This window comes from Podarcis liolepis, assembly GCF_965112155.1.
Source record: "Podarcis liolepis genome assembly, chromosome: 2".
Lineage (NCBI taxonomy): Eukaryota > Metazoa > Chordata > Lepidosauria > Squamata > Lacertidae > Podarcis > Podarcis liolepis.
This window is the reverse complement of record NC_139555.1, coordinates 29,954,709-29,979,928: the sequence shown is the minus strand read 5'-3', so window position 1 is coordinate 29,979,928 and position 25,220 is coordinate 29,954,709. Positions and strand designations below refer to the sequence as shown.

General features: G+C 42.1%; 1 protein-coding gene across 1 annotated transcript in view; it reads left to right on the top strand.

Annotated features, from left to right (window-relative positions):
- LOC310700373 (E3 ubiquitin-protein ligase RNF213-like) overlaps positions 1 to 25,220 on the top strand; it is a 97,207-nt gene that overhangs the window by 41,325 nt on the left and 30,662 nt on the right. Inside the window, exons 20-33 of the mRNA XM_083489728.1 lie at positions 2,788 to 3,377; positions 6,629 to 6,794; positions 6,936 to 7,153; positions 8,428 to 8,568; positions 9,848 to 10,009; positions 10,314 to 11,454; positions 12,636 to 12,829; positions 13,220 to 13,372; positions 15,121 to 18,717; positions 19,533 to 19,669; positions 20,646 to 20,741; positions 22,160 to 22,278; positions 22,793 to 22,917; positions 24,289 to 24,436. Of these exons, the coding sequence (XP_083345854.1) occupies positions 2,788 to 3,377; positions 6,629 to 6,794; positions 6,936 to 7,153; positions 8,428 to 8,568; positions 9,848 to 10,009; positions 10,314 to 11,454; positions 12,636 to 12,829; positions 13,220 to 13,372; positions 15,121 to 18,717; positions 19,533 to 19,669; positions 20,646 to 20,741; positions 22,160 to 22,278; positions 22,793 to 22,917; positions 24,289 to 24,436 (6,987 nt within the window). The remainder of the gene's footprint in view (positions 1 to 2,787; positions 3,378 to 6,628; positions 6,795 to 6,935; positions 7,154 to 8,427; positions 8,569 to 9,847; positions 10,010 to 10,313; positions 11,455 to 12,635; positions 12,830 to 13,219; positions 13,373 to 15,120; positions 18,718 to 19,532; positions 19,670 to 20,645; positions 20,742 to 22,159; positions 22,279 to 22,792; positions 22,918 to 24,288; positions 24,437 to 25,220) is intronic.

Sequence of the window (25,220 nt, the reverse complement as noted above, 5' to 3'; positions counted from 1 at the left end):
GTACAGTCATTTCCCTAGCTAATTATGTTGTCCTTCTCATTGCCTGAAAAGGTATAGGGTAGTGAAAACAGATTTTTAAATTACACTCAGTTGAGCATGTTTCAGTGAGCTAGTGGTAGTAATCAGAAAGGGCTCAGAGCCAGACCAAAAATAAAATAAATTGGAAATATATATTTAATTCAAAACATAGAAATGACAAACCCAGGAATATCCGAAATATAAGAATAAAAATAATGTATGAATGAAATACAAGAGAGCAATTTATAAATGGAAAACCATAGTAAATTCTAAAATAAAGGTAGTTAATCAAACAGCTATCCATAAAGCATTTCTGTTACTAAGTTCTGAATTACATCCTTCTGAAACTTCAACCTTCAAACTAATTAAAAGTTTACTGGCGTAAAAAGGGTATGCTATAGCTATGAATCAAGTAGTTATCCAAGAATCTGGCTTCTGTAGACTCAGGGTGAAAGCTGAGAAAGATTAATCCAAGAACCATGTATAGTATCCAGAATGGTCCAAATTGGTTCAGGTAAAAAACACAGGGAAAATGTTTAGGGAATAAATATAGGGAAAATGGTATAATGAAGTGTGAGCTTCACAAGGGAATAAAGAGAAAATAAACAAAAATAAAAATCATTTCAGGGAAAAAGGAAAACCTGTAAAAACCAGATCTGTTCAAAACTGTTCACGAGCTTTAAATATCCAGACCCCAAAAGCCTGCGTCAGAGCAAATAGCAACTTCAATACATGGAACATTCTGAAAGTAAGAAATCCCATCTCCACTCAAAGATAAGACAAAAAGTCAAATTGGACTCTAAAAGCCCCAGAACAAATAAAGCTTTATTAGAAAAACTTGGGAGCTAAGCAAAAATAAATTAAATTAAAAAGAAGTGAATTCTAGTCACTGATTGAACTATAGCATTTGAATGCAATCTCTTTCTGATCCTTGTACACCTCCAAACTTTCCTGTCATCTGATTCACTCTTTTATCTTGCCCCACCCTTTATTATTAAAATTCGGTTCTGTATTGTGACAGGACAACAGGTGTTTTATTTTAAATTAATTTAATTGTTTCTGGGAAGTGACATACTGTATTCTTGTCTCATGAAAAGTTCCTCAGAGCAACGAGTCATGTATCTTCTTCAACATTATCTTAATTCAACTTAAGCTTTTCCAAGCACTTCTCTGCCTTTAAAGTAGACATACAGCATAAACGTTTATGTTGTACTTACAAAAATATTGTAAAGAAATGGACTCACTAGCAGGGTTTGAGTAAACACTTACAATTAAGAAAACAAGAGTAAAAGTTAAGAAATAACAATTTAGAAATTAATTAAGTGTAAGACATGAAAGATAACATGGTATAGGTATGTTAAGAACATAAGAGCATTTATCTAAAAGACTACAAAATAAGGAAAAACAAATTAAGGAGAAGTAACAAATATTTAAAGAACCAGAAGGGGAAGTTGAGGGAAGTCAAGGGGTGGGGGGAGATTGAGATTTTTCTAAAAAAATTTTATGTATATGATGATTGTATTAAACTGTAAAAATCAATAGAAATCTTCAAAAATAAAATAAAAATAAAGTAGGCGTACAGGTCTGTTTTGACGTGAGCCAGAGTTTTCTTGACTTAAGTTTGCTTCCATTCCATTCTACAGTTTCTAAGGTGATAACTTTCACCATGCACAGATTTGCTCCCAAATTGAGCTGTGTAACAGGTAGTTGCAGTGAAACTCACATGATAAAGTGTTGCCTTTTATTGCAAGTTGCATATGAGTTCTACACTGTTAACATAAAAGCTGGACCCAATGGCTGTGTTTTGTCTAGGATATAATCACTGGGTGGAGTTTCTAGACCAATGATGCCTAAGATATATATAATGCTTAAGTATATATAAGATTAGTTTTACTTCCCCCATCTTTTTCTACAGTCACCTGATAAGCAAGTGTGTTTGTTATTACCCCCTGCACCGAATTTCCTCATGGATACAACACAGCTCCTTCCTTAGCTCAGTCCCTGGTTCTTTTATCTGATTGTAGGTGGGAGATATACTCAGCATCTGCAGAAAAGCTACAGGTTTTTTTTTAATTTTTAATTTCCTGCCCAAACACCCTCTCGAAATCTCCTTCAGTGGCTTCTTTTTATTTATATTTAATTTTTTGTGTTGTCATCCCACACTTCCTTCAAGCAGTTCAGATCAACATAAAAGGCTCTCCTTCTCACATCCACTTTACCCTTCATTTTATCCTTACAACCACCAAACACTGAAAAGTAGGTAAGGCTGAGAAGTTAGTAGCCAGCCCAAGGTCAGTTATGGATTTTTGCAACTGAATGAGGATTTGCCTTCTGTGCAAGTATTAAAGATGCAGAAGCCTTGTCCTCTTTTACACCTGGACACCCTAGTAACATCACAGAAAATGTGAAACTTGCTTGAGTAATATTTGTGGCTTTAATTAAGGAAAGGAAAAGGAAATAAACTTTGTGTTCCTCTAGTGAAGCATTCCTCCAGTTTAAATTAATAGTTGGCTAGTGAAACTAAATATAGGGCAAATGGATTCAAAATAGTTTCTACTGTGCTAATGCCTCATTTGCTATTTAATTTGTTACCTGCTAGGGAGCATTCTCAGGTTTCAAAGTAAACTAGATGGAAAGGTAGTGGAAAATGTTTACTTGTCTTTTAGCAAACTACCAATAAATGTGTTTGATGCTAATATAGTTCATTGCCCAGCAAAGGAAAGATGTTAAACTTGGAGTGTTTCTTCAGAGTTTCTCTTTACTTTTCAGTGGATATTGCTGAAATGGAACAGAAGCACAGTGAAAACCTGGCCTCAAAAGCATTGCATGATGTTGTGAATGTGAGGCATTCAGTTTCGCAGAGTGATGATAAAATAGAGACACATTACCATCTGAGTCCAGCCCAAAAGAAGATGACTGAAACTATGAATAACTTTAAAGAAAGCAGTATCTTCCAGTACTGCTGGGAGTGGGCAGCCAAAAAGCTGGCAAGCAGTACTGAGGATATGAGCAAAGAGGACAGCATTGCCATTTTGAATCCTGAATCTTTATTTGAATCTTGTTGCAATGAATTCTCCAGACTCTATGAATGCCTGAAATCTGAAGAGCTCACATTTGCTGAAGTGGACCTTCTCTTCAAGAATTTTACGAACCATTATGATGGACTGAAAAAGGATTTTCAGATTATATGCCATCTTCAGCCTCAAGACAGTGGGAAATGGGTAGAGCAACGAGTTGAGCAGATCCAGCAGTATCATAAATTACATTTGGCTTTGGGCTGTGTTAAAGTTATTGACACGGTCAGGGAAGGTTTAAACCTCTCTGGTGACTTCAAAGACCTGCAATTATTACTGAAATTTGTAAGTATATCTCTTTAAACCCACCACCCAAAAGGCTGCCATGAAGGCTGAGTTTTCAGGTGCAAGAAAGAATACAGCTTTTGCACCTTAAATTGTTGTGCAGAAAAGGGAATTTCAGCATGAAAAGCTATCCCTGTTGAAATTCCTTCTTTTACACAACTATGAAAAATGGAGCGGGGAGCCTCAAGACATGGCACACCTCTTTCTCAGACCCTACTCTGCACCCTTCTCAAGTGCTTTGGCTGGAATGTGTCTTGAACTGTGATTATGTCTCGCTTGTCTGGAAGGAGGTTTGTGTGTATTTAAACCAGTGTTTCCCAACTACTGTTCCGCGGCACACTAGTGTGCCGCGAGATGTTGCCTGGTGTGCCGCGGGAAAAATTAAAAAATTGAAAGATTTTTTTTTTTAAGTCAAATTTTCGATTGGGGCGCCATCACTAGATGACCCCTGGGGTTCCCTCCCTCCCTCCCGCTCTGCGCCTCCCTCCTCCTCCTCCGGGGAGGCCGTTCCTGGCTCTCGGCCAAGGCTTGGCGGCTGCCACTCACTCACTCGCTCGCCCACCCGTCCCTCCATCCCTGCACCCGGCCTCTCCCCCTCCGTCCCCAGCGCGGGGGCTGCCGGGATCTGTAGTCCCCTCGCCCTTGGGCTCCGCGCCCGCGCGGGGTGCGCAAGCTACGTTTCCCAGCGTGGCCTGGCGGGCCGGGCGTTTTGTTTGAAGCACTCTTCTCCTGGCCATGGAATGAGCGCGGCGGCGGCCGGGCGGGCAGGGGCTCTTCCGCGCAGACCCCGCGCAGCCTGCCTGCGCCCCCGCGGAGATCGGGCGGCAGGATGGAGCCCGGGGATCCCCGCGGAGGCGGAGCGGCAGAGGCTGCCCCCCAGGTAGGGCTGCGTCGGGGGGGGGTTATTTTTGCAATGCTGCATCCGCGCCGGAGGGGACGCATCGGACCGCGGGGAGACCCCTTGGCGGGCGTGCAAGGCAATGCATGCGTGCAGGCGTTGCATGGAGCGCAATGCAATGGCAACGCGGCGCCCTGCATGCATGCATGCAACTTCCACCGGCGCTCCGGACTTGGCAGGTGAGGGGGGTCCCCAGTGGGCGGCAGAGAGAGCCGGGAGGGCGAAGGGGAGCCGGGGGGGAGCAGCGCTGCTCCCTGAGCCGAGCCCGGGGGGAAACTTCGGCGTCGTTGCGCCGGGTGTTGGAAGCGGAGGCTGGCGGGGGCCCCTCACCTGCAAAACCTGGTCGCCTCTCATATATTTCGTGCATTGCATTCATCGCCCGCTTTCTCCTCCAAGGAGCTCCCGGGGGCGCGCGTGGTTCTCCCCGTGTTATCCTCGCAACAACAGCCCTGCGAGGTGGGTCAGGCGAGTGGCCCAAGGGAGCACCCAGGGATTGTCCTGGCCAGGTGGGGTGATTTGAACCCTGCTCTCTGCCCGGTCTTCGTCCTCATTTAGCCCCCACATGTGCATGACTGTGCATGACTGAGGTTTTCCCCCCTCGTCTTGGCTATGGTGTGAGTCTGTGCTGTTAATTAATGGGGTTCTGCCTTCGGAGAAGATGAGCCAGCCCTCAAGGAGGTGATTATGTAATTTGCTAGCAATTCATGTCCCTCCCGGCGTGACGCTGCGCGCTGATGTCACGGGGCTGTAATGGTGGTGTGCCTTGAGATTTTTTTCATGAAACAAGTGTGCCTTTGCCCAAAAAAGGTTGGGAAACACTGATTTAAACCTATAGTGGGGGGGGACCAATCCCATACTTTGTTCTACCCATTTTACTCCTTTGGTGGCCTTGCAAACCACTGGCATGAGACACCCAGGAAGATGTCTTTGAGGCAGTACCACCCTTGGACTATCCCTTTATTTCAAGAAAATCAGTTCTCTCTTGCATCTGGCTATTCTACAGTGCATTCAGAATTCACCTGTGTCTCTAAAGAGCTTCTAAAATTGCAGTGGTGCACTTCTTAGTAGAGCTGGGCCAAACCTTCAATGGTCTTTCCCACCCAATGGGTTGAGTGCATAAACTGAATGTACTCTTGAAGAAGGTGGAATGGGTGTGAAGTTCATAGTGTGTTTTCCTGTGTTTTGTCAGAGGTAGGGGCACTGCTGTTTTGTGATGGAAGGCATTATTATCACAGGCTCAGTTTGTATGGTAAGGTATAGGTTTGCTAAGCACTTCAGATGTTTTGAGTTCTTTGATCATTATTCTTTAGACTAGATATGATTGCTACCCTGCAAATCTGAATATAATACAGATGTAATTCTTTTGGAATTTATTATTCATCATAGAATGTAGGAATGAAAACTTCCCTTTAATAGAAGCTGTCAGCTGTACAATAGACCTAGACTCTTGAAATTGTTTCCCAAGCTTATAGCTCTGTGTGATTCACCAACAGTTCTCACTTGCATGAAAGTAAATATGCCCATAAGTCACTAGCCAATCTTACTGTGTGAACATGTAAATATAGGAGAATGCCTGATGGATTAGGCAGGGATCATAATGCAAACCTCCCACTCCCTCAGATCTGTGTGTCAGATGTATACTAATGCATACAATAATGCTAATGTGTCAGAGGCATGACAGATGTTATAGCCTGTGAAAGCAAGACATAAGTGGACAAATGCAAATGCTTGTTTATGATGGCCATTTGTAAATTCATATGGTTAGTGAAACAAACTATCCTACAGCCAGGGCGGGTTCACACCATACATTCAAAGCAAATTCAAAGCACATTTAAAGCACACACACACACACACAGAGAGAGAGAGAGAGAGAGAGAGAGAGAGAGAGAGAGAGAGAGAAAGTAAGTATCCAGTTTTCACAGCACAGTAGAAGAAGGAATATCAATAAATGTTAGTGTGCAGTTTTTATTGGGAGCAGGACTTACTTATGGGTAGTTCAGGTTTGTTTGTTTGTTTGTTTGTTTGTTTGTTTGTTTGTTTGTTTAGAAATGCAGCTGCTGAGGCTGCAATTTGATGTGTACTGAAGCACATAATCCTTTCCCCACATGCCATTTTCCCCACAAAAAAGTACCAATATATTTTTCCTATGAGGGTGAAAACAGTTGGAAGGGCTATTTTCCACAGAAAAATGGCACAGTAGGAAAAGGTTAGGATCTCCACTGCATGCACAGATGCATATACATCCTACCAGTTATCTGCAGATTGTGGACATGGTGGCTACATGGCATAAAAAAATTGCAGAATGACATATGTATAATTATGTCATTGTTCATTCATATAATTTGCTTTTCAGGAAGATGAACTCCAGTCCTTAGAGAGAAAAAAGCTGTCCTCCATAAGCGCTTCATTGATACGTGCTATGAAAGTGCTGCAAGACATCACTGAACCACGTCGTAGGTGCCTTGAAGAGCTTGCACGGAGGAGGGAGTTTGCCAGCTGGGTAAAAAAGGTTCTAAAAGGTAAAACAGATACATATCTCTGTGTTTTTTGTGTTTTTTTGCTGAAGGTCCTAAAAAACCTGGGAGTGATATCTATCTATCTATCTCTTTTTAACTGTGCATCTAGTTCAGCCCTGAAAGTGCGTTGTTTGTTTCCCCTAGATATAAATGAGCTAAAGGTATTTGTGGACCTTGCATCGATCTCTGCGGGAGAAAATGACATGGATGTGGATCGTGTGGCCTGTTTCCATGATGCTGTGCTTGGCTACTCTTCTCTGCTGTATGAATTGAAACAGGAGTCAGGGTTTGAGGAATTTCTGGTGTGTTTGGAAAAACTGTGGAAAGCCCTGGAAAGTGATCCTAAACTCCCTGAAAAACTGGTAATTTCTTTAGCACTACGTTAGCTTGTACCTGCTCTTAGGTAGCTGTGTATCTGATAGAGAGGTTAACTTTGCTTCATGCCTGATGTGATTTTCTGCTGATGTACTACTATGCTGCATAAAATTATTGGCTCAAGTGAAGAGAGATTAAAGTTGCAGCTACTGGGCATATCTGCCTTTTAACTACTTATGTCTAAAGGCTACCCAGTGCAACTTATACACAATTTATAGAAGCAACAGCATGTTACATGTATTTAACGCAGTGGTGTCCAAACTTTTTTCAAAGAGGGCCACATTTGATGAAGTGAAGAGCCAACCAAAGTTGTTGACCTTTTTTAAGGATTGAAGTTGTTGAGGGTTTTTTAGGATTTTACCCCAGGAAATAAACTGCCACAGGGGCCAGATTAAACCGACTGGCAGGCCAGATTAGGCCCCCGAGACTTTGGACATGCCTGTTTTAAGGAAATATTTTGTACAAGCTAAGCTGTATTATACTCAGAGAATGGAACTTCCTATTTCAGTACCATCAACCATGGTCTTCTGGAGCAGCTGTCTTGAGTTGGGGGTTAGCTACACTGCTTTGTGGTGGCTCCATCCCCATAAAGCCTTCAGTGTGCAGTATTTGATTTTATCCCTGTGCTGTTTAACTTCTACATGAAACTGCTGAGAGGGTTCACCTAGAGTTTTGAAGTGTGTTACCAGCAATATGCTGATGATATGCAGGTCTGTTATCTCATTTACCTTTGCAAGAGTAGCAGCAGATGTGGCAGACTGAAGTCTTGCCTTGGTAATGGACTGGATGAGAGCCAATAAACTGGCACTTAATCCTGATAAGGTGCTGTTAGTTAGTGATTGCCTAGAATGGAAGTATGGGGTTTGTCCGCCTCTGTATGAGGTTACACTCCCTTTGAAGGAACAGGTGTGTAACTTTACAGTACTTCTGGATCCCTTATTATCATGAGGCTGAAGTGCCCTTGGTGGTGCAGTGTACCTCCCACGAGCTTTGGATGGGGGCCCAACAATACCCCATTCAGACAGGGTTAGCCTGTCTTCTGATGTTTATTTTATGCTAACATTCACTTAGATTACTGCAATATTTTGTAAGTAGCACTGAGCCATTTCTGTGGGAAAAAAGCAACTTGAAATATAATTAATAATAAATATTTTTCTCCAGTTTTGTCATATTGCCTAGTTTCACTCTGTGTGTTGAACTGGAATAACAGTGCGGGGGTAGTGAGACAAATCTAGTGTATTTATTCTCCTTACATACACAGTGTGATTCTGCAAGATACCTGAAATGGTTGAAAGACATAAAAGAGACTCATGGCTCTGTGGAGCAGTCATCTTTATCATTGGCAACAACAATCAATAGCAACGGAATCTACCAAATTAGGGCACCAGAGGAAGGCCAGAAGGTGAGACATTGCTTGAAAGTGTATGCTGCATGCTGTTTCAGTTTTTGTAGCCCTTCTGCTCATATTTTTCTAGCTATCTTCTTAATATCAAACAAACAAACAACCAGCTGTAAATTGAAAGAGCTAGCAAAGGATAGTGTTCATATAAAAAAGTGAGTGCCAGTGTTCCAAACAATATTAATACTGACGCGTTCCTTTCTGTTTGAGAGGGAAGGGGGAAGAGGACTTCTCAAGTAGCAGTGCTGGTTTTATGTACATTCAATAACTTTATTTATTTATTTTACCCAACCCACCTGACTGGGTTGCTCCTGCCACCTTGGGTGGCTTCCAACAAAAATACAAATAAAGGTGGGGGGACACCAAACATTAAAAGCTTCTTGAAACAGGACTGCCCTCAGATTCTACAAAAAATTATATACAGTGGTACCTTGGGTTACAGACGCTTCAGGTTACAGATGCTTCAGGTTACAGACTCCACTAATGCAGAAAGAGTACATCGGGTTAAGAACTTTGCTTCAGGGTGAGAACAGAAATCACGCAGCCCCATTAGCAAAAGTAGTACCTCAGGTTAAGAACAGTTTCAGGTTAAGAACAGACCTCCAGAACAAATTAAGTTCTTAACCCAAGGTCCCACTGTAGCTGTTTAACTCTTTGATATCTGTCGGGTGTTCAGTATAGTGCAATGGGAACCGTTCTGTCAGCTCAAGCAATTCAGCTTGCCAGATGAAACATCCTCCCCTCTCTTCTCACCCCCCCTTCTTCCAGCATGCTGTTCTGGGAGTTATCTCACCCCCTCTAGCCAATTGGGGGACCATGGGGTGTGTAAACTCCTGCTGGCCCCAGATTTTCAATTCTAGTTGTGGATATTTTTGGATAGAGTAATTTTGGTGTGGATTGAAGAGAGACCGACAGAGAGGGCATTTAAAGGGTATTTAGAGGATGCTCCCCACTTTATGTGATTTCACTTATGTGCACAGTGGCCAAGAACGGATCTGCCATGTAATTAGGGGGATGCCAGTAATCAGCTAACCACTGCAGTCTCCTTCCAGTATTTACATGTAACAGCAAATAATGACTGCTTTCTAATGCTGCCAGTTGTTTATCATTGTTTCCAAGGAACTTGGAGCTTCCCACTGTAATAGTTTCTGGGTGTAGCTGATGCTTCTTTTTACTAATACCATTCAGTTGCCCTAGTTAGGTATAGCCAGAGGGGCTTTCCTTGTATAAGGAAGTAAATCAAAGATCAAATTTATTTGGAGTCATTATCATTTGTTGGAAGGTTTCTCTGGACACCGTCCTGTGCCTGACCGTCTCAGAAAGCCATGGTGGCCAAGAAGAGATACGGCAATACTCCCTGGAAGAGCTCCAAGAACTGATGAATAAGCTGATGCTGATGTCAGGAAAGATAGAACAAAGTACAGAAGTGGAGAAGTTTTCTGAGGTCAGTTTTCCACCACAATTTCCTATGTGTATCTTGATAGGGGTGTGGTGGGAAGGACAGAATGATATTATTTTGCTTCTGGCCACACCACATTTCTAGACTGCATATTGAGAAATTAATAGGAAATAATGTGCTCAAGAGTTCCCAAAATGTAATTTGAAGCTATCATAGTGCTTTGTTTTCTAATTGATAGTGGTATAGTTTTATTATCATGATATCCTTTTCACTGACAATCTTGGTAGCATCTTCTTACTCAAAACACTTGCATCATATTCCCCATTGTGTTTGCTTAATCTGCACCCAGGTATTTTCTAGTGTCCAGAGGCTTGCACTGTCTTTCATCGACCTTCATTCTGCTGGAAACATGCTTTTCCGCTCTTGGGTCGCTGATGTATATTGCTCACCCAACCATGAATTCTGCCTTAGCATGGACTTCAATTTAAATTCTGGTTATGCCCTTATTGGAAATGGAGACGTCACAGAAGTTCTGCCAACTGTTTGCCAAAAGATGGAGAGTTTCCTGGAAAAGTGGAACCAGTTTATGTTGGAGAAGCGATCCCAGTACTATTACTTGAATTACTATATGGCAGAACAGTTTGTATACTTGTGCAAGGAGCTTGGTTCAGAGTGCCCCAGTGAGGCTGCCTTAACGATGCTGTCATTTATAAAGCGCAACTGCAGCAAGCAAGATGTCCAGGAGGTCTCCGACCAAGTAGTATCTAAAAAGCCAAAGAGAAATTTTGCTGATCTGCTTGGGCCGGTGGCAAGAGGGAGAGAGTTGACTGTACAACTGGAATATATATGGGAGTCCTACATGAGAAGTATGGGCTCATTCCTTCCAGGCTGCCTGGACATTGACACCCTTGGCATTTACTTGGCAACCCTGGCAGATTTGGAGAAGAAGAGTGTTATGCGAAAATTGCCACAAGGTCTTCATGCTGGCAGGCCTAACCTCATTCTCTGTCCTCGCTCTGAGGTGTTGGCTTCAGCACTGGCCATCTACATGAACAGTCCAGGGGAGATGCTACCCTCTTATGATGAAGTGCTGCTCTGCACACCACAAACCAGCTATGAACAAGTGGCGCTGTTTTTGAGGCGGTGCCTCACTCCAGGCTATAAGGGGAAGAAGATATACACCTTGCTGTTTGCAGATGAGTTGAGCTATGATGTTGGCTACAGGTCTGAGGAACTTTTCCAGAGTCTTCACTTTAATCACCATGATGATTATAGGCTAGTGATTCTCTGCAACTGTGAGAGAGAGCACTGCTATGTCCCTTCTGTCTTCAGCCAGTTCAAAGTTCACATGATCCCTCAGCAGCCCCTGAAGGACATTCAGGGCTACCTTGGGAATCATTACAAAGCAACACAGCCTCCAAGTTCATCGGCTTCTGTCTTCAAGGACCAAATGTGTGTTGGGATTGTAGCTTCTGAAAGAGCTGGAGTAGGTGAGTGAACTAAGTACATATACTTTTCTATCTATGTTTCAAAATGTGTAGACTAAAACTTGAGGGTTGAGAGTATAAAAACATTGTGTCTGTGATCTGAAGATCTAATTTCTAGCCTGTTAGATGATACCCACTCTGTGATATATCATGTTGGTCTTTCATTTCAAAAGCTTTCATTTCATTCCGTAGAGTATATATACTCCAGAGTAAAAAAACAATGAGAGGGTCTAGTTTGTGGGTAACACCAAACTATTAATGATGGCTTTGAATGAGGCTTTGAAGAGTTAATTTTTTCCCCACTAAATTGAATGAATGGACAACAAAATAGCAAATGAGTAATTTCCACTGGGGCAAAAAAGTCTACTGCCACAGTGCATTCTAATGTAGTTTGAATGGGTGGTGGATACCCAGAAAATAAAGACATCTTGGGGTCTTGCTTAGATTTCTGAATGAAAATGTCAATTCTGTATGCAGCAGCAGTTTTTTTTTTAATGGAGATTAAGAAAGGGATTAACAGTATGTGTTGCATTCATGCACAATGTGTATGCAATGTTCCTTTAAGTACATCTAGACTCCCAGATCTACTTTCCCCTGGTTTCAAACTGATTTGTAATGATATCTGTATAGGTCATTATCAGAAGTTCCCATTGCTGAGGTTCAACAGACAACACAAAACATTTGTTTCTCCATGCTTTGGGAGACTCAATAACTAAGGGTGGGGGGGACAGGATAGAGGTTTGGAAAACCATGCATGGTACAGAGAAAGTGGATTGATTTTAGATATATTTTTCTGCCTATTTCATGCTAGGGTTTGGGGGTATACAATGAAGTTGGTTAGCAGTGGATTCAAGACAAGAAAAAGGATGTGCTTTTCACATGAGGTTTGCTGTTTCTGAATACCAGTTGTTGAATTACCAGGGCAGACACTGGGTTAGGGTTGCTGTCTTTAGGCCTTATTGTGGTTTTTCTGTAAGTATCTTGATTGCCACTTTGAACTAGGTACACCCTTGATTTAACCCAACGGTGCTTTTCTTATGTTTTTATCTAAATTTGATTTCTTTTTTTCTTGTTGTGGATGGAAAAGTCCAAACACTGGATGTCCTCAGTTTCCAGTCAGTTCACTGGGTTCTTATCTCTCTGTTAAAAGAACTGATAAAATGTGTTGTTGTTACTAATAACAGGAAAATCTCTGTATGTAAAGAGGCTGCAAGAGAAAATGGAAGCAAAGTTGCAAGGCCGTGGAGTAATCTTAAAAACAATTAGGCTGATCGATCCAGATGTGGATGAAGGCAAAGTGCTGAGAACTCTCCTCCCATTCCTAGAAAATCAGAACCAGAAACAGCCCATGATATTTCATTTTGATATCACCTCTTCAGTGAGTATATTGCTATTTTGGCAGAAGTTGTTATCAAATGTTGTGGAACATTTTCATAACTAGCTTTTTAAAAAAGGTCTCAGGAAGGAGCGTATTAAGTGGAGAGATAAGAGAAAGGGAGGCCATGCAGGATTTTGAACAGGAGTGACTACAGCTTTCATCATTCTTGAATATTGGCCATGTTGCTTGAAGCTGATGGGAACTGGAGTTCAGCATCATCTGTAGGACCATAGGCTAAGAAAGGGAAGCTTGTGCAGGATCTGGGAGTGGACAGGAATACATCTCTTAATGTAATTGGGATCATATCAGTAGGCTAATCAGGATAAATAAATATTGATTAAATGATCTCTACTCGCTAATTTATCTACTTGAGTTTCTGTATTCTCCTAGGTCCAGACTGGAATTCCAGAATTTCTGTTCAAGCTATTAGTTTTACAGCACCTGATAAATATAGATGGGAAACTCTGGCTGCGGAAACAGTGTCATTTGTATGTTATAGAAATTCTTGAACCATCACCACAATTAAAGAAAAGCACGAGATCAGTAAGTACATGTAGATATGTAACAACTATATAAATATTTACCCTAAATAAATATTTTTCAAGATAGATAATACAGTACAACCACTGTATTGTTTCATATACATCACAATGGTGCAGCATGTCAAGATTATTGTAGTGTTTATTACTTAGGGAAATTCTGAAGTTTAATTTTTCTTTGTAGTTTTCTGTGGTCAAAAAGGAGGTTGTCAGATGCCTAGAAATAGTGGTCTTAGCAGCTTTTTACTAGTATATTGCTTGGATTTGACATTATTTTTAGACAGTGGATTGATTAGTATTTGTATATTGATCAGCAATTATATTTAAGTAAAACTATTTGTTCCCAAATTTTCAATATAGAGGCTCTTTGGAAATATTGAAAGAAGTCTAATTTACAATTTAATAAACAAAACCTACCACTCATTGTTAAGGGACATGGGTGGCGCTGTGGGTTAAACCACAGAGCCTAGGACTTGCTGATCAGAAGGTCGGTTGTTCGAATCCCCACGACGAGGTGAGCTCCCGTTGCTCAGTCCCAGCTCCTGCCAACCTAGAGGTTCGAAAGCATGTCAAAGTGCAAGTAGATAAAGAGGTACCACTCCAGCAGGAAGGTAAACGGCGTTTCCGTGCACTGCTCTGGTTCGCCAGAATTGGCTTAGTCATGCTGGCCACATGACCCGGAAGCTGTACGCCAGCTCCCTCGGCCAGTAAAGCGAAATGAGCGCTGCAACCCCAGAGTCGGTCACGACTGGACCAAATGGTTGGGGTCCCTTTACCTTTACCTTACCACTCATTGTTAGCAGGAAAAGTAATCTTTAATTAATTTTTCATTCTGTATTATTAGCATAGGAGGACTTAAATAGCTTTTAAAAAATAACAGATGAACCCTTAGCTCTCAACCCAACCAATTAATATGTGCTCTCTGGCTCTCTAATTCTGTGCATGCAAAAAGTCCCAGGTTCACTCCCTAGCATCTCCAGGTAAGCTGGTAAGACTTTTGCCTGAAATCCCGGAGAACCACTGCCAGCCAGTGTTGACAGTACTATGCAAGATGAATTAGCTGTCTTACTCCATATAAGGCAGCTTCCTGTGGTTAAGCAATTTAGGCACAAATTGGTTCATTTATCTATTTCATTTAGATTATATTAGTTGGTTATTATATGAGAATTCACCTCTGGAAAAGTTAAAAATCTATATATACAAGTTGAGGGCAATGTATAGCCCAAGGTTCCAGCATGGTCAATCTTCTCCCAACACAATGCTTTATAGTAGGCTCTGGGGACAAATGCACAGCTCACTCTACATTTAGTCCTAAAACTTGTTATACATTGGGATTTAAAAACCCACCCTGTCATACTCCATTATCAACCATGATCCTGAACCATTTAACTAAATATGACTTAAAATTAAAATGAAATTTAATTTAATTATGTTGGTTTGTGCACCTTCACAGCTTTAATCTAGCTTCTCCTTTTTGCAGAGAGCTCCAGAATTGGATGAAGGGCTGGAACTTGATCTCCATTTCTACCTGTCAGACTTATGGGGCCAATTTAGCCAATATACATGCAATTTTAATTAGTCCCCATATAAATGTTAGAACAGATAGCTAGCAGGAAGTAAAGAGTTTTGAGGATAGAAATATTTTGAGGAGTAACATAGTTTATAAGGGAGAAATAAATGTCCAGTCATAACATTCAAGAGTGTTTCACTTTATGATACCTTCCTATTCACTGCTTTCCCCTCTTCTTTTAGACTTTTCCAGGACTGAAATACAACTTCATGGATGTGTTCCCCAAAGTAACCTGCAGATCTCCCAAGGAAGTCCTAGAAATGAACATGCAGAGGAATCTGTCCTATGATTGCTCAGACCCAGGTATAGATCAGGAAGTGTTCCGTAGCGAAGCCTTTCAGAGACCCTACCAGTACTTGAGAAGATCCAGCAGAGGAGATTGTCTTGACACATTCCAATATAAAGAAGGCTCTGTTGAAGGGACACCAGAAGAGTGCCTGCAGATGCTCCTGATCCATTGTGGAGTGATAGATCCTTCCTGGTCAGAACTGAGAAACTTTGCTTGGTTTTTGAACCTTCAACTGAGAAATTGTGAAACTTCGGTGTTCTGTAATACTGCTTTTGTCCACGACGTTTTACACGGCTTCAAAAATTTTGTGGTCACATTTATGATTTTAATGGCAAAGGATTTTGCTACACCATCTCTAAATATTTCTGATGAAAGCCCTGGGAATAAGTTTTTTGACATGGAAGGAGTCAAAGAAAGAGATCTTGTTCCATTCCTTCTAAGGAAGAAGTGGGAGTCAGAGCCCCACCCATATATATTCTTTAACGAAGACTCTATATGTATGACATTTATTGGCTTTCATCTTCGGAAAAGAGTCAATGGTAGCATCGATGCCATCAATCCCTTAAATGGAAGTGTCATCCGGGAAGGTGTGATGACATCTGATCTGTATGAGGGATTGCTGCATCAGAGAGTTCCATTAAACATTAATTTTGATGAACTCCCTAGAAATAAAAAAATTGAGACACTTTGCACAGTTTTAGGGCTCCAAAGACAAATGGATCCCGATGAAACATATGAGCTCACAACAGACAATATGCTAAAGATCCTTGCTATTGAAATGCGATTCAGGTGTGGTATCCCTGTTGTCCTCATGGGAGAAACTGGCTGTGGGAAAACCAGGCTAATAAAATTCCTGTGTGAACTACGTAGGAGCGGTGCCAATGCCGATAACATGAAGCTTGTCAAGGTCCATGGAGGCACCACAGCAGATGCAATCTATGCCAAAGTCAGGGAAGCAGAAGACATTGCTATTGACAATAAACAACAATACCAGTTTGACACCATCCTGTTTTTTGATGAAGCCAACACCACTGAAGCTGTCAGCAGCATCAAGGAAGTCTTGTGTGATCGCACAGTTGAAGGACAGCCTTTGGTCCACAACTCAGGTTTGCAAATCATAGCTGCATGCAATCCTTATCGCAAGCATACAGGGGAAATGATTCAGCGCTTGGAATCGGCTGGCTTAGGCTACCGTGTCAAAGCGGAGGAGACCAAGGAAAAGCTTGGCTCCATTCCTCTTAGGCAGCTGGTATACCGTGTCCATGCGCTCCCTCCTAGCATGATCCCTCTAGTGTGGGATTTCGGACAGTTGAACAACGTTACTGAAAAACTCTATATACAGCAGATTGTGCAAAGACTTACTAGGTCAATACCAATGTCTGATGTTGAGCTCCAGTTAATAACAGATGTGCTTTTTGAGTCTCAGACGTATATGAGGCAAAGGAATGATGAATGCAGCTTTATCAGCCTCAGGGATGTGGAACGCTGTGTGGAAGTCTTCAAGTGGTTCCACAGCCACAGTGAACTACTAATGAAACATCTGGAGAAGCAAGTTGCAGAGAAGAAGGCAGCTAAAGGTTTTGTCCAGCGAGACCCAGTACTTTGGTCCTTGGTTCTTGCAGTGGGTGTTTGCTACCATGCTTCCCTGGAAAGAAAAAAGGCGTACCGCAGAGTCATTAGCACCATCCTTCCAGAGCCATATGATGATGAAAAGGGAATCCTCGAAGAAATTGGCTTAGTTCAGGATCTTTTCTTGAGTGACCTACCTCTGAGGGAAACGATCGCCAAGAACTTGGCACTGAAGGAAAATGTTTTTATGATGGTTATCTGCATTGAACTTAAAATCCCCTTGTTTCTCATTGGCAAGCCTGGCAGTTCCAAATCTCTTGCCAAAACGATTGTGGCTGATGCCATGCAAGGCCAAGCTGCATATACTGAGCTTTATAAAGAACTGAAGCAAATCCATTTGGTGTCCTTTCAGTGCAGCCCACACTCTACGCCTGAGGGAATCATCAACACTTTCAAGCATTGTGCTCGCTTCCAAGAAGGAAAGAACCTAAAGGAGTATGTCTCTGTGGTGGTGTTAGATGAAATTGGCTTGGCTGAAGACTCCCCCAAAATGCCTCTGAAGACCCTTCACCCGCTCTTGGAAGATGGCTGTGTTGATGATGATCCACTCCCTCATAAAAAAGTTGGCTTCATTGGGATCTCTAACTGGGCACTGGATCCAGCTAAGATGAATCGAGGCATCTTTGTATCTCGTGGAGAACCAAACAAGAAGGAGCTCAGAGAAAGCGCAAAGGGTATCTGCTCTTCAGAACGCTCCGTCCTGCACAAAGTTGACCGTTTCTTTCCCATCTTTGCAAGTGCTTATGAGGAAATTTGCAAGACCCAAGGCAAGGAGTTCTTTGGGTTGCGTGATTATTACAGTCTCATAAAAATGGTGTTTGCTTTAACCAAAAAACTGAAAAGAGAGCCAGCTCCCCATGAACTAGCAGAGATAGTTCTCCGTAATTTCAGTGGTAAAGAAGGTGTTGAGGCCTTGAACATTTTTATGTCTAGGTTCTCAGAAAAAGGAGATGTCATCCGTGAGGACATTGGTACAATTGATCTAGTTCAGCAGAACATTTACAGTGACTATGAGGATGGTGAATGCCGTTATCTGCTGGTGTTGACGGAAAATTATGCAGCCCTCCAGATCCTGCAGCAGGCTTTTTTCAAAGGTACACAGCAGCCAGAAATTATTTTTGGTTCCAGTTTTCCCAAAGACCAGGAATACACCCAGATCTGCAGAAACATCAACCGTGTGAAGATCTGTATGGAGACAGGGCAGATGGTCATTCTTCTCAACCTGCAGAATCTGTATGAAAGCCTCTACGATGCCCTCAATCAGTATTACGTTCAACTTGCTGGTCAAAAGTATGTTGACTTGGGTTTGGGGACCCATCGAGTGAAATGCAGAGTGCACCCTAAGTTCCGTTTGATTGTCATTGAGGAGAAAGAGGTGGTCTACAAACATTTCCCCATCCCGTTGATCAACAGGCTTGAAAAGCACTACCTAGACATCAATACTGTGTTGGGCAAGAGGCAAAGAGACACTGTGGAAGAATTGAAGAAATGGGTGGACAGCTTCACAACAGTTGAAACAGAAAAATACTTTATGGGCCAGCAGAAATATACCCCTTCTGATGTCTTCGTTGGCTACCATCCTGACACCTGTGCCTCAGTTGTCTTGCAGGTGATGGAGAAGCTGAAAATGGATGCTTCCCCTCAGGAACTGATGCAAAAAGTACAAGAAGAAGCCAAGTTGGTCCTGTTAAACTGTGCAACGCCCGATTCTGTAGTCCGTCTTGGTGATTCGCGGCTGGGTTCCTTTCTGGCAGCTGACTTGGCCAGGGTATACTTTCAGCAGCAACATCACACTTCTCTTGCAGAGTTCCTTCGTGCTTGCCTTGGGACAAAGTCTAGGGGTCACACAATCTTTACTGAGGTGAGTTGTTCCATAATATTTCTTTGTGTTTTTTTTAAAAAAGCACATCTGTACTCCTTGAGAATGCCATGAGGCTGCATTTTGAAAAATGCATGGGCATTTTGGCATATGGAAATATTTCCCACATCAAATCTCTTCATCAATGCCATATTTTCCTTTATACCAAATGCAAAACCTGCTAAGTCTAAATGTGTGTGATTGAATGGAATACGTTTTCCCCATCTATCCTTTTTATTTCCTTTCATTAATTGCATGGCTCTCATGACAGGCACTTACCTTTTTGTACTTTGCAAAGTACACACAGATAGTGCTGTATTAATAATAATAATAATAATAATAATAATAATAATAATAATAATAATAATAATAAAGTACCTAGATCAGGAATTAAATATTTGCACAGCAAACCACATTCTGTCCTCTTTAGTTGCTTAGTTGCTCATTTTTCCATTTTTGAATGAATTTATGAAAATTCACCAGCATTTTAATGTAAATTTCTCCTAATGAACACATTTTTGCATGGAGTTTTGACAAAAATATACACAGTTTTGCAAGCAATTTCCATAATATAATTAATTTTTGTGTATTATTTTCACTAATATAGGCACTTAAATGCACACTTAACCCTGAAATATGTATTCGTGTAGAGATTTCCTTGAACTGCATTGCAAAATTCAGACAAATGTGACTTTCACACAAGTGTTTCAGTTCACATACTGTCTTGGAAAGTGCAAATCATGTAAGTCCACCTTTAAATGTGTTCTGAACCATATTCTTCCCCAACCCCTGAAACTCGATTTCGTCTTTCCTGTTAGATTTCTACTTTCTCCAGGCTCCTGACAGCAGCAGATACAGAGACTTTGAAGGCGGAAGTACAAGGCGAGTTGGGCAGCCTCAAAGTTCTGTTCTTGCAACAGTTTGACACAGAATACTCATTTTTGAAAGAGATTCGGTGAGTGTCCAATGTCCTTATAGACATAGCATGGTGTTCAGCTGACTTTTATTCAGAGTATACCAGAATCTAATGGACTTAACTTAGTCCTGTTTATTAATTTCAGTTGGTATAGGTAAAGGTAAAGGCACCCCTGACCATTAGGTCCAGTCGTGAGCGATTCTGGGGTTGCGGTGCTCATCTTGCTTTATTGGCCAAGGGAGCTGGTGTACAGCTTCCTGGTCATGTGGCCAGCATGACTAAGCCGCTTCTGGGAAACCAGAGCAGCGCACTGAAACACTGTTTACCTTCCCGCCGGAGCAATACTTGCACTTTGACGTGCTTTCGAACTGCTAGGTTGACAGGAGCAGGGACCGAGCAACGGAAGCTCACCCTGTTGCGCGGATTTGAACCCTGCCTTCTGATCGGCAAGTCCTAGGCTCTGTGGTTTAACCCACAGCGCCACCCATGTCCCCCATACAGTTGGTATACCCTGAGAAAAACTTAGCTGAATTCTACATGATGGGTTGCATCCAATCCTAATCCTACTCAAAATAGACACATTCAAGTTAATAGACTAATTTATATTCATAAACTTCAGTGGGTTCATTAACTTCAGAGTAGAACTTGGTAGGCTACAACCTTAAATTGCCTGCAGTGCCAGGGGACATCTGCAGCCAGTAGCCTTTCCATTGGCTTACACAAAGGGCCACACTAAGAATATTCTCTTCCGTAAACACTAGCAATTGAGGCAAGTATGCCCAGTCAATTAGGAACAGACAATATGAATGATTTTGTCACGCAGATGTTCATTCAGTTTTATTGTTAACCTGTCTTCATTACATTGGACTATGATTACAAGATGACTTCTTTTATGTGTATTTACTGGCACTGGATTTTAGTTCAATTATTTTTTCTGCTTTCTTGCTAAATAAAAAGCCTTTAAACAACACATACATCCAACCAGTTTGGTGCAATCTTTGGGTTTTTCTTCCAGCAATTTTCTAGATGCTACATCTGGAAGTAAAATCCTGATTATTCAGACACACTTTGAAAATGGATCTCTCAGTGCCCAGCTCGTCGCTTCAGCCAGGTATGTTGCATGTTAAGTGGCATGCATGATGCATTTTTCAGTGTTTTAATTAGAGCAATATTGAGCACAGGGCTAATAGGCATAGATGACATATAGTGTAAATAAAGGGTTGGGGGTTTCCCCCCCAAGGTCTGGCATAAGCTCTAAGAAATATAGGGGAGTGAAGATTGGGCAGAGGTGACTAACCATGTGGCAGCTGTGAAAAAGGCCACTTCCATGCTAGGGATCATTAGGAAAGGAACTGAAAGTAAAACTGCCAAATATTATAATGTCATTATACAAATCTAAGGTGCAACTATATTTGGAATACTGTGCACAGTTCTGGCCCTGTTGATCCAAAAGCAATACAGTGGCACCTCGGTTTTTTAACGTAATCCGTTCCAGAAGTCTGTTCGACTTCCAAAACTTTCGAAAACTGAGGATCAAAGGGCAGCTGGCAAATCTAATTGGGGGGAAAAATGAGAAACACTCCTTGGAAGCCATTCCGAGGCATGTTCAAAAACAGAAGCAGTCACTTTTGGGTTGTTGGCGTTTGGTTTCCAAAACATTCGGCAGCCGAGACATTGGACAACCGAGATTTGACTGTATTGTAAAGTTGAAAAAAGTTCAGCAGATGGCTGAACTTTTACCCATGAGGAAAAGTTGTAGCATTTCAGACATTTTAGAAATTGTGAGTAAATGTACATACAGTTATGTGTGACATGGAGAAAATTGATAGTGAACAGCTTTTCTCCCTCTTTCATAATACTACCACTCATGGGTATCCAGTGAAGTCAGTTGTTGGGAAGATTTAGGACAGACAAAAGAATTGGCTCCCACAAGTGGCACTGGTGGCCTCTAGTTTGGAAGGCTTTGAAAGAGGATTGGACAAATTCATGGAGGCTGAGGCTGCCAGTGGCTGGTAATCATAGAATCATAGAGTTGGAAGAGACCACAAGGGCCATCGAGTCCAACCCCCTGCCAAGCAGGAAACACCATCAGAGCACTCCTGACATATGGTTGTCAAACCTCTGCTTAAAGACCTCCAAAGAAGGAGACTCCTGATGGATACGTAGTACCTCCCCTGTGGAAGGCAATATGCATTATGAATACCTGTTTCTAGAAACCACAGGAGGAGAGAGTGCTATTTGCTCAGTTCCTTCTTGCAGGCTACCTATAGGCATTTGGTGGGCCACAGCAAGAACAGGATGCTGTACTAGATGGGCCATTGTCCTGATCCAGTAGGCTCTTCTTGTGTTCTTATGGTGTATGTAATACTTAGTAGGCATCCTAATACTTTATGTTGGATGGAGTGGAAATGTAAGCTTTATGAATACTGAAATCATGATGGGAGATGTTGATTGATTGGTGGGTACTTTATGATGGGTATTTAACCCTGCTGTGTGAAACTGATGGAAGCCATTTCCTTCCCCTTGCAGATACTCAGTTGTTAACGAAATCAACAAAACAGATCAGGGTGAAACCTCCGTGTTTGTGTTCTTCATCACTAAACTGTCACGAGCTGAAGGAGGAAGTTCCTATGTAGGATTTCAAGGAGGTAGAACTGTCTGTGTTCAGAGATTTAGAATAATTATTGGAGTGCATTTTTTATTATTAATCGCCATCATATAATATGCTAACAGTGGACTTCTGCTGAGTTATGATGGCTATCTAGCCTTAATTTCCCAAGGAGCTCAGGGCTCAGGCTGGATGACTGCTAGTCAGGTGGTGTAAGTCTCAGTCCAAAAGTGACTGAGCGCTGCTGAGAGTGCATAATCACACTTGCCATGTGGCAGTGGCAACTGCAAACAAACCTTACTTCTCTGCCACCATTGCCTTGTTAAACCACCCAGCAGAGCTCTTCTGGATGATGAACAGCTAACCACTCTGAGGAGTGCTGTAATGGATTTACAAAGCATGTTGTGAATAAAATGTACCACAGATAGGGCAGGTCCTGTAGAGGTGCACAGAGAAACATCAGATTGAGATTTGTGGGATTAGTTTCAGTTACTGCAGCTTGACAATGTAAAGAGGTCTGACAACCAAGAAATGCTCTTGTTTTCTGTTGCTAGGGTTGTGGCAGTCTGTGCATATTGATGACCTGAGGAAATCCAAGGATATTATCTCTGATGTAACTGCCCTGAGAAATGTCACCATCAGCCAGCTCTTTTCTGCAGAGCCTCCTGAAAGTAAGAATGTGAATAAATGTATGTTGAGAGACAGTACACAAGTGAGAAAACATCTAGGCATGTCTGTATGTCTTGTGTTTTATATATGTATGCAGCATCAAATTTTGACAGAATAATTTGAGCTTTCACTGTTGAACGAAGGACTACACCAGCCCCCACCAACCCTACCAATGATCAGGGATGTTGGAGTTGTTGTCCAGCAATAACTGGACAGTGTTATATTATATTGACTATTCTTGCCCTAAGTTTATCAGCAGGCAACTTGCATCCCTGTATGACACCTTCTTTGTTGTTGCAGCTGTGATAATGGAGGGAATGGAAGAAAAGGAAGATGAGATGGGGGTGGAGAGGTTAGCAACATCTGAAACCCAAAAACTGACCGTAAGTTTAGATCCAATGTGTTTAATTCTATCCCTTGTTTCTTTGGGGTTAGATGGAGCCTATTTGTGCCTGCTCCATGAATCTCTGATACAAAATAAAGTTTCTTACAGACATTGGGAACAGACAATAAAGCACTTCCAAGAACATGGTTGTTTTAGTCTTTTTTATTTTTTTTTCTATCTCATTCTAAATTATATGGGAATACTAATTCCATTCTGGTTTTTGTTGTTTGTGTTTTGTTTTTTGCTCTTTAACAATATATTGCACTTGTGCTAGCCTGAGGATCAAAGGGCAGCTGGCAAGCCTAGTCCTCCTCTCTTAAGACCAGGGCCCTGCGGGATCTGATCTCTTTCCGCAGGGCCTGTAAGACAGAGTGGTTCTAACTGGCCTTTGGCTCAGAATCAGTTTGATTCCCTCCCCCTTTTCCTTTTCCTTTCTCCTCCTATGATGGAATTGCTCCCTAATTGTTTTAATGTTGTATCTTAATCTTTTAAATTATATTTTAATCAACTTGTTTTTATTATTGGTTGTTAACCGCCCTGAGCCTGGTCTTGGCTGGGGAGGGCAGGGTATAAATAAATTATTATTATTATTATTATTATTATTATTATTATTATTATTATTCACAAAGAACATTTATAATCAAGCCACTACCTTCCTTTAATCACCTCCAGGAGAATTGAACTGAATATATCACCTCCCCTACAGCATTCACTCTGTCCTTGCTTTGCCACCTGCTTTTGCTAAAGGGCCAATGGACGTTACAGGTCACCAACCTTTAGCGATATATATTTATTTTGGTTGGCTCTTTTTTTGTGTGTTATCTGGATGTGACTGCTCTTTCCTGAGCAGATTTCTTGACAAAAGTCCTGCAAGAAGGACCTCCAACAATTACCATATGTATTCTTTCTTTAAGAGGGTAGCTTGTGGCTTGGGCTTTGGTTTGTGCTGTTGCAGGATACTAATCGTCTTTTTTCTTCCCTGCTATTCCTGGAAAGACCCAAGTCTTGGACACCACCATTCTTCTACGGAGCTGTGTGCAAAGAGCTGTGGGCATGCTAAGGGATCAAAACGAGGATGCCAGCCGCAGTACTAAGAGAATTGAAATCCTCCTTAGCCTTCTGTCTCAAGAAGATGACGTAAAAGGTATGAAGGACTAGAAGCACTTGGAAGTGGAAGGTATTTTATAGGAATGTGCAGGCCCCCTCCTCAATCCGATTTGGGTTGGGCCCCAGTTTGGGCCAGATTGATCTGTTCCACAGATCCGGATCACAATTTGTAATTTTGGATCTCCCTGTCCCACTGGAGGGACACGGCGACTTGCAGAGCTGATGTGTGGGGAAGCGACTTTAGCTGCTGCTCTAGCCCACACACCAGCTGTTAGACAGGAGGCCTCAGCAAAGCCCCTCTGCACCTCAGGCTTGTGAGGAGACCCCAGAGCCCAAAGAGGATATCTTCGGGCTCGGGGGAGGGTCTCCTTGTGAGCCAGAATAACTCTCCAGTAGGGCTTCGTTGAACTACTCAGCTGAGGGGGGAGAGGGAAGCCTCCTGCCCCCCAACTGAGTAAGCTCTGATGCCTCTCAGGTTCACGCAAGGTGGGAGGTGGGCTTCATGCAACCGCCTGACGCTCATTGCGGAGTAGTTTAAAGAAGTCTCCCTCCCCACCTTTGGCTTCTGTGAGTATAATAATTTCCAGCTGTATAATAATCTCCGGCTGCAAATTGTTTTCCGCTCAGCACGCCAGGCACTGGTGACGGAGGGACTTAGAGCAGCGGTGATTTCTCTCGCAATATACCGCTGGGTGAAGGCAAAATTGCGCTATGGGCCTTCAAACCGGTCCTGAGTGATATATCGATATATTGCCCAGGTCTGCTCTCCAGGGTGCTCCCAATATATGTGATTTCAGCTACATGCACAGAGGCCTGGAACA